The following is a 9,296-nucleotide window of genomic DNA, read 5'->3' on the forward strand; positions in this document are numbered from 1 at the left end:
GCTGCTCGTAAGAGCCTTTCTGGGCTGTTAATTTCAGAACGGGATGAGTGGATTATTGTTAGTGGCTTAATGGATGTGTTTAACAGGATGAACCAACAACAGGCATGGATCCCCAGTCTCGCAGGTTCCTCTGGAACTCCATCATGAGCGTGATTCAGGATGGGAGGGCTGTGGTCCTCACCTCACACAGGCAAAAATACACACACACACACACACACACAGGTTTTGCTTATATGTATAGACATTTTTCCCCCAAAGTGTGGTTAAATGGGCACATTTATTTTTTCAAGTAGGGTCTGCAAAATGATTAATTTATAAATGTAATTATAATTTTTTTAATAATAATATTGGCTGTGCTTTTAACCAACAGCATGGAGGAATGTGAAGCTCTATGCACTCGACTGGCCATCATGGTGAATGGAACCTTCAAGTGTCTCGGCTCCATCCAGCACCTTAAATACAAGTATAAGTATAACTTTTCAAATCTACTTCAGCATTTTAGTGCTGCAACATATACTATCTGTAATATATGCACCTCCTACATATGTTGACATGTTGCATGAATTTCTGATGAATGAATCTCAGATTTGGTGATGGATACGTGGTCACCATGAAAATCAGGGCTGCCAAAGCGGGTCTCACACCGGATCTGAACCCGGCTGAGGCGTTTATGGAGAGCACATTTCCAGGCTGTTTACAGCGAGAGAAGCACTTTAATACTCTGCAGTATGAGATCTCTACCTCCTCTCTCGCCAAAATCTTCCAGGTTGTATTGGCAAACAAGGAGAGGCTGAATATAGAAGATTACTCGGTTTCCCAAACAACCCTGGATCAGGTAATTCATACAAATCTGTTTCCATTAAAAGGCAGAAGTATTTAAGAGGATCACCTTTATAAACCTGAGAGGACTGTGATGTTTTTATTGTAGTCCAAAAGACAGAAATGTATAGAAACGTTATCCTAGATGTAGTTTTGCCGTTCTGAGACAAGCCGTCCTAAATCAGACAAGTGTAGGACGGTCCAGTTGAGGCGTCCATCATGTGACCACTACAATTTGTTTCTATGCCCGCATGTGACAAATGTCAAGGAGAGATCACCAGAGTCTTGATAGTCTCGCTCTCTTGATTTGTTCTTCTGAAGGTATTTGTGAATTTTGCCAAGCAGCAGTCCGGAGAGGAAGAGACCATCGTGTTACACCCGAGGGCAGCTGGTGCCCGACGGGACGTGAGGGTCTTTCCTGCAAAAACCATAAGCTGAAAACATGCAGCCGTTTGTTATGACAAGTCAAATTGTTGGAGTGCCGAAGAAAAGATAAGAAACAGATTTGAAACTCTTAGTATTCTCATGCATCTGCTTTGCACACTTTCTTTGCTTGGCCTTCTTAGAAATACCACACAAATAGTACAAAACAGACAAAGCGTTAGGCTTCTGAATACACTAGCACTTTATTTATTTTTCTACAAAGATTTTTGTTATAAAAACAAATCAAATGATACAATCGGTTTTATTGCTGTTTTTTAAATGCACAAATGCATTATGTGAAACTTTGCACATTGTCTTAATAATTCCTAGCGTATTTACAAACTGTAATTGAACTGAATGCTTGACAATAAATGTTCAGTTTTGTCATTTCTGTAATAGAAAGCTGGAAATAAAAAATGCACAATAAGGACACAAGTTCCTGTAGAAAGTTGTTTAGTCATTTGGTAAAATGCGCTAAAGTAAAACTATTAAAGAACACTTCGCCCAGAAGTGGGTGAACTGTCCCTTTAAGGCTACCTTTTGACTAGCTTAAGTCCTAAAAACTGCATTAAAGCCTTTTTTTTGTCAGGAAAAATTATGTTTTTCATTTAAAATAAAAAGATCAACATTTTAATGTCTTTGCTGATGTGGCTCTGTGTCTCCATCTGTTAAAGGTTGTTGTTGACATTTGCCAACAGAGGTAGATGTCAATATTGTAGATTAGTCTGTTGTTTTAATAGTCTAATTTAACCGACCCAAATATGAAATCCGCTAATCTAATACACTCGGATAAAATAACATCCCATGTGACACACCCTTGTAAACATAACAATACACAGCTTCATTTATATGCAGCTGTTGAACTCTTCGTCTCTCCACTCTTATCCAGGATCATCATTTCTGGATATTTTAATCTCAACTATGTACTGACAGGCACATCTGATGTTGGTCAGAGGATTAAAGGCAAAATGGGCATGCGGAGATTTGGATAATCCTTAAATTCTTTGATGTAGGTTTTGTGTTTTCCCTTGGCCCAGATTGTCATCTGTGCGAAGCCCACCAGGGTAAAAAGAGCCACTGCAAAATGAACCATACGCAACATTTCTTTAAAAATATATACATTTCTTTTAAATAGACTCTACATGGAATCTAGATTTTTTATTTGTGGCCACTCGCTCACCTGGAACACACTGGGTCATGATGGACAGGCCCACCCAAGCTCCTACCTGTTATATCAAAGAGGAGAATACGCATCAGACAGAAGATTGTGTGTTACGTTTGTGTGCGTACAGGTCGCAATGGTTACCTCGTATGTGTAGTTCGGACATGACACAAAGAAAAACAGCCACGTGAAGGGGTTTTTGGATGGCTGTGGGTATCTCCGACATTTGGAACCTGTTCACATTAACACTTTTAGGTGAAATGTCAATCACAGATTTACTCTGAGATGTTCTCACACAGATGTTTGATATTCTTCACTCACCTTCACATTTTAAACTGTTTAAAGTCCAATGGATGGAAAAATTACCAGCCTCACATAACTGAAAACAGAACACATTTCATGTTAATTTAGCTCAAATCTACAGTGAGATCCAAAAGTCAAAGATCACTATTTAGTATTGTTAATTTTTCATGGTTACACATTATCAACATGTTTTTATTATTATATCAACTAGTTGACAAGTTAATGACCATAAAAATGAAACTTCTGTACAAAGTACTTATCATATTTCACATTTGCATATATTTGATAGTGACCTAGTATTGTTACTTTTTTTAAATTGTGCAAAATCTTTGAACTTTCTCCATTTTTTTTTACTTGTCGTAGACCTTTGGACACCCCTATACAGGGGTGCCGCCAGAAATTCTGGGCCCTTTTTAAAACCAGGAACCCTACCGTACATACCAGAAAGATAATCAGTGCATAGTAGACCTGTCTCTCTCCAAAGGCTGTAAAACATGACAAATTTCATGTAAAATATTTAACACATATGCAGAGTTGTGAAATAGGTTTATGTCTAGGTTAGGTGCTCACATGGTGGTGTGTAGAGGGGATGGTTGATGTAATATGCCAACCATGCTGCAAACCCCCAGTAATATGCACAGTTCTGTCAACAGGAAACAGAACGGATCATATGAATCAACAGTTACATTTGTGAAAGAGATTACCTTTTTAATCCTTAAATTAAAAAGGCATTATACTTAACTAGTTTGTGTTAGTTGTCTTAGCTGATTTCAGGATCTACTCTACAACTTTTTAGAAAATCAATAAATCTTAGTTAATGTCAACTATGTTTAACACCTTCAACCTAATTTAAAGTTTTTTTTTTCGAAATATCATTTCACTTTCTGTCTGTAGTGACAGAAGCAGTGAATTGTTCACCCAAAAATGGAAATCTGTCATCATCATTTACCCTCTTGTCATTTCAAACCTGCACAACTTACTTTCTTCTGCAAATACCAAAAGAAGATATTTTGAAGAAAGTTGGTAACCCAACAGTGTTGCATTGGTTTTATGTCCTTACAGAAGTGAATTGGTGCCGCCACTTTCTTCAAAATATCTTCTTTTGTGTTCTGCAGAGGAAAGAAAGTCGTACAGGTTTGAAATGACAAGAGGTTGAGTAAATGATGACAACATTTAATTTTTGGGTGAACTATCACTGCTGCATTTTAATCTGACAGTTTGCATTGAAACCAGTGTGATGCTCACCCTAACGATACTTCTGAGAGGCATCGTGCCGTGAGAAAACCGGTGCACAAATATTGTTTCAATAAGTCTTTTGATGTAATGGAACGAATGACAAGCACAAGCCAAACTGGAGGAAGAGAGAACAGAAAAGGAAAAAAATAAGATGTAGATGTAATGCGTTACAATGATTATTTGAAGATCTGAGAGAACCATACCTAACCACAGGATGAGTGCTGGAGGTGAACGTGTATTTTTTGCTGTAGATGTAGGGGACACGGAGGTAAAAGAGCAGATAAATCAGTAGAGGACCCAAGCATTCCACTAGAAAAACCTGGAGAGCAAAAGTGTTTGCGAAACATCTTCCAAATAACATTCTTCAAACATTAAGTTTTGTATTAAAAACAAATGGCTGGGTGCCACAAAAGTGTTTTTACATTTATTATATTATAAAGTTCACAAATGTTATTTGTGTCCTATTACAAAGGCATGTTTACAGTTATTAAAGATTTACCATTGTCCAACCTAGCTGTGGGCCGAGATCTTTGAAATATATACTTGCTGAGGTTCCGACAGGCAAATTCTGCAGTATGTCATCATCTCTCAATGCTTTTCCCTCTAAAAATACAGAATAATAAAATGTAAACAAAGATGTTCAGTGTAAACCTGAATAATGAAGCTTTGTCATGCTATCTTGACACTTCTTAACCCGCTTTACTGGAGCAATTTTCCTTCTATGGTAGTCAATGGAGGCCAAGAACTTATCAGAAAAAAGAAATGTAAACAGATTTGGATCAACTCAAGGGTGAGTAAATGATGACAGAATTTTTATTTTTGGGTATACTGTCACTTTAAGAAAGTAAGATATCTTAATTTTTCAACCTCCTTATCATGCAAATTTAAAGTCCCTGTGAATGAAAGTTGCAATCGTTTTTTCTTCCGTATTTTGACGCATTTCTGAGGGAAATGGAATAAGCTAGTTGCACGAAGCCTCCATATTAGATTTCTGATCAGCGAATGTGGGCGGGTTTTCTTCCAGACGTATAACACTGCACGGGAAAATAATGATTTTTTGGCTGGAAAATATGAGCGCTTTTTAAATAACAAAGTAAAAATTGATATATCTATGATATAAGAGAAAAACCTCTTTACATTGCTGAGATCCTCGATAGCCCTATCAGAAATCTAATATGGCAACTAGCCTATTTGGAATGAGCAAAATAGTGGGCGTGACTTTCGTCTTCTCTGCGATTTGATGTAAAAAAACAGCTGTTGCATTTTAAAATGGAACTGGCAGCAGACTGACTAGTTGAATGGGAGGAGTTAACAGATGCTCCGCCCAAGCCGTACAACATTTGTCATTTAACATGAATAGTCATTTACAGGAAGGATAATTATAACTAAACACGGATTTAAAAAAGATAATGAACCACATTGATAAACTGTTTACAATAAATGCTGGAATATTTCATGAAAAAACAGGAATTGTAATATTTAATTTCACTGGGACTTTAAGCTCATGATCATTATATTCCTAATGATTTTAGATGAATAATCACGTATGCTTTACAGATGCCTACTCTAAGGTAATATAGTATATCTCACTCACTAGGGTCTAGCCGCAGAGACTGTCTAGCAGGGTACCATTTGGGATCTATCAGTGATCAAAGCAGAAAAAATAAATGATCATGTTACATTTCATATCATGTTATTAAAAAGGTTGAAGAAATACATCAGTGCTACAGTATTTACAACAACACATTCACTGTGGAGTCCAACTTACATGACTTATGAAACAAACTTTTAATCTCGGCTACGCTTGAATGAGGTTCAACCTGCATTAAATACACAAACAAGATAAATGAGCTTCTATTTTTAATTAAATGTGCCACAGTCATCTTCATTAGTCATCTAATGTTATTAGAGGAATCTGCTTACCTTGTCCAGAAAACAGAGCTGTTCTTTTGTTTTTGAGTCCAGGATTTCGACCTGGAAGAACAGTGAAATCATTTCAGTCTGGTCAATATCTGCATGGCACAGACACTGCGAAATTAACTTTTTAATTCAATTAACATTAATCAAGTTAATTTAGTTGTATATTTTAGATCTGGCCAAAGCTGCCCGTCTTCTCTCCCATAATTCTCTGCTTCAAATATATAACTGACAAACTTGTTAGTCTATTAAAATAAAATAAAAAGTTTAAGCAAAAGTTACCAACAACATCCGCACTGCTTGCAAAAAAGTGCAGAATTCCAGCTGTGACTATGCAAACTTGTGTTATGCTGACACGCAGTCTTGCAGATGTATTACATCTGTGGATATTCAACAGACAACAACCGCACGCTGCTTAAGCCATTGATCTGAGCTTCTGTTTTGAAGGATGTCTCCCAGTTTAGCTCGGTGTATTCATTACCTTCATAAATCATCCCAAAATATAAACTCCATCTCTGATCTGAGCTCGGCATTCTGTGATGCGTCTGGTTGCTATGGTGGGATCTTTTTAATCTTAATTAAAAGGTGTCAGCGTTAATCTAGAGAGCATGGATTGAGTCTCAAAACTGCTTCAATTTGCCTTGAAAGCACTACATACTGTGTAGCTCAGCAGAGCTGTCAGCCTAAAATTACTCTTATACTGGATAGTGTAATAATCTTCTAATGGATGCGTAGGATTCGCCTAATGCTCAACTTAAAGCAAGAGTCCTCGGTCCAGTTTATTGCCATTACAGATGGAGAAATATGGGATCATTACATTCACGTATAAAACCTGATGTTGATCCACCTATCTTGATATTTATATGGGAGTTCCTTAAGTATTATATTTGCTGCTGTTTGGGGATTTGTTTATTTTAATTAAGAGAGTTTAAAGTGTTTGGTTTGAGTTATTCATACAATGTAAACAAGTAAATAAATTCTAACTAGTTATTTAGTAACCTATATCTACAACTTGGTTCTGATCCGGAGAAAATTTGAATAATTATCTAAAAAATCTTATTACAAATCGCTGCTGTCCTTCTAAAACTTTGTATCTCCATATTTTGTCATTTTCTTTATTATTAGAGACATTGTAAAACATCCAGTGAAAAAAATGTAATTTTCTGGCAGCTGGGGCAACAGGATTTACATTATTTTTTTCCTGTAAATCAACAACGGTTTAACATTTTTAACATGAAATCTGAGGTCTGTTTCTGTAATTTGATACTTTTTAATCATATTTAAAAAAATGATAATTTGGACATTCTACGTTAAAATCTTTGAAAAATAACAGTACATTTTGTATAATAATGCTTTTTTAGCAATCAAAAAGTGAAAAGTTTTAAAAAGTCAACCTCAAGAACACAGTCTTTCTTGATTTAAAAAGTACAGTGTTTTCCCCATTCCCTGAAAAACTTGAATTTGGACATGCAAGGTTTTGGAAGGACTGCGCCGAAATTAATGTCAAATCTCGAAAAACTCAACACATTCTCCGCAAACTTTGTGACTGATTAAATTAGGATACAGCATATAAATTCAGAGTATTAAAAATTAAAACAAAATAAACTCATAAAGAAACTTTTTCATGTAATACTGAAGTAACACAGTTGTGTAGAATTTTCCTGACTTAAAGCGCACAACTGCAATCCTTAACAGATTTATTAGTGACAAAAATGATATATTAATCAAATGAACCCACAGTATTTCTTCCCGGCTCACTCACTGTCCTGGTCATTGTACAAGCACATAAAGAGCAGGTAGTAAACCTGTCCTGTTTTCAATCACACAGAGTGTTCAGTAAAAGCACTCTGTGGATTTCTGAGAGCGGAGACTATTGACAGGATGGTAAATAACCCAGTAATGATGGAAACTTAAATTCTGTATTCCCATTAAAAGCTTGTTTTGCTTTGAGTGACTTTTCCATCTTTTAGCTCTTTATTTTCTTTTGCTGACAGATTTCTGTGCATGACTTCTGTATACATTTCAATGTAAAGTTGTTCAGGGTTTTGATGGAGAGACTAAATGTGCTAATAGCATTGCTGGGGTGGTGTTTACAGCAGGCGGCGGAAATGCTTGAGAGGGTTATTAATTCTCTGGTGACAGGCTTGTTGGTCATGTCCTGAATTATATTTACATGTTAATGTTCAGCAAGCGTAAAATTAAAGCGCACACATATATAGAAAAGCAGCTCGGGCTCAGTTTGGGGAATCAAGGCATATGGTGTAGTGTGTGCAGTTGTAGATTACTAGAAAAATGCTATGCTGTTCATAATGAACTTCAGAGGATTAGACTCACGTTTAAGCGCCGCTAGCTACTGAAAGCATCATTATTGCATTATTATAAGGTTAGGGATTTAAAGTCTATAAATCCTCAATTTGTTGTACAGGCATGAATGATCCTTCAAAATGAGCTATTAACTTTCTAAGCATAGTAAAAATCCCAGATCACTCACACTAGCTACTGTACAAACTAAAACACTCAAAACTCATAAGGAGTCACATTACAACTACCTGGCAACCCATGCATAATATTTTGTTGGCAATACAAAAAAAATCAACAAGACATCAAATTCAAATGTATTTTTAGCAATGTTTATGTACAGTGTTTATTATCTTCAATGTTTATAGAAATCACTTAAACATGACAGAAAACACGTATTATATGTATATGTATATCTATAATATACTGTTAAAAAACAAATATTCAACTATTGTACTGTAAATATTTAGGTAAATGTACAATAAGTTGTTTAAAGATTACAAAAAGTGCAAACTATTGTAATGTAACTTCTTGTCTTACCTCAAAAAAAGTTGTTCTGCTCATTTTGGGGCCTCGTTGTCTCTTGTCTGACGTAATGTACAGTGAGAGTCCCTTGAGCTAGACCCTTACAGGCTGGTCCGCTCCTCCGTGTATCAATGCCAGTGGCAATTCTCCATTCCAATTTTGCCCACAGACACTCTCTAAACCCCCCTTCCCACCATACAATCTCTCTCTCTCTCTCTCTCTCTCTCTCTCTCTCAATCGTCATCCCTTTCCATCTGAAGCACAGGCGTTCTTGAAATCTGACACTTTAGTCTGCAATCTTATAGCAAGTGCAAGTGGGAGTCAGGAAAGCCCTCTGCTGTCCGCCGAGGGTAAAAATAGAAAAGTAACCTCTGAGTTATGGTCATGAATGTGCTTTGACTGAACTGTACAGCAGAGATGCATCTTAAGACCAGATCAGGAATGTAAATCTTAAATGTCTTACATTTGCAACACAACAAAAGTTTAGCAGAGTTTATAAAGTACTGCACACATCACCACTGGTTTGAAATGACATGTTTTAGAATGATAATTATCGATGTAAACAACTTTCCCATCTGCCTAACCTCAATTTAACTTGAGTCCATTCTTTACC

General features: G+C 36.3%; 2 protein-coding genes across 2 annotated transcripts in view; one reads left to right on the forward strand and one right to left on the reverse strand.

Moving 5' to 3' along the window:
• abca4a (ATP-binding cassette, sub-family A (ABC1), member 4a) overlaps window positions 1-1,860 on the forward strand; it is a 30,286-nt gene extending 28,426 nt beyond the window's left edge. Inside the window, exons 45-49 of the mRNA XM_056738375.1 lie at window positions 1-7; window positions 87-190; window positions 371-463; window positions 586-835; window positions 1,141-1,860. The exon at window positions 1-7 is cut by the window's left edge and continues 128 nt beyond it. Coding sequence (XP_056594353.1) covers window positions 1-7; window positions 87-190; window positions 371-463; window positions 586-835; window positions 1,141-1,257 — 571 coding nt within the window. The 3' untranslated portion in view covers window positions 1,258-1,860. The remainder of the gene's footprint in view (window positions 8-86; window positions 191-370; window positions 464-585; window positions 836-1,140) is intronic.
• A 273-nt stretch (window positions 1,861-2,133) lies between these two features.
• Window positions 2,134-8,795, reverse strand: tecrl2a (trans-2,3-enoyl-CoA reductase-like 2a). Its single transcript, XM_056738514.1, has 13 exons — window positions 8,699-8,795; window positions 5,867-5,917; window positions 5,712-5,763; window positions 5,538-5,582; window positions 4,443-4,546; window positions 4,147-4,262; window positions 3,953-4,058; window positions 3,278-3,350; window positions 3,149-3,192; window positions 2,726-2,783; window positions 2,549-2,637; window positions 2,423-2,468; window positions 2,134-2,319 (listed from the first exon to the last, which is right to left on the reverse strand). The coding sequence occupies exons 1-13, from the start codon at window positions 8,720-8,722 to the stop codon at window positions 2,192-2,194; spliced, it is 936 nt and encodes a 311-aa protein (XP_056594492.1). The 5' UTR covers window positions 8,723-8,795; the 3' UTR covers window positions 2,134-2,191.
• Window positions 8,796-9,296: the final 501 nt, after the last annotated feature.

This window comes from Triplophysa dalaica, chromosome 23 (genome assembly GCF_015846415.1).
Source record: "Triplophysa dalaica isolate WHDGS20190420 chromosome 23, ASM1584641v1, whole genome shotgun sequence".
Classification (NCBI taxonomy): Eukaryota; Metazoa; Chordata; class Actinopteri; order Cypriniformes; family Nemacheilidae; genus Triplophysa; species Triplophysa dalaica.

Excerpts from the sequence above, each read along its gene's own strand:
- tecrl2a (XM_056738514.1), bottom strand. The coding sequence starts at position 8,722 with ATGAGCAGAACAACTTTTTTTGAG. Across the intron at positions 4,263-4,442 it reads CACAGCTAGGTTGGACAATG|GTTTTTCTAGTGGAATGCTT; the intron begins GTAAATCTTTAA and ends TTTGCTCTCCAG. Across the intron at positions 2,784-3,148 it reads ATGCACTGATTATCTTTCTG|TTATGTGAGGCTGGTAATTT; the intron begins GTATGTACGGTA and ends TTCTGTTTTCAG.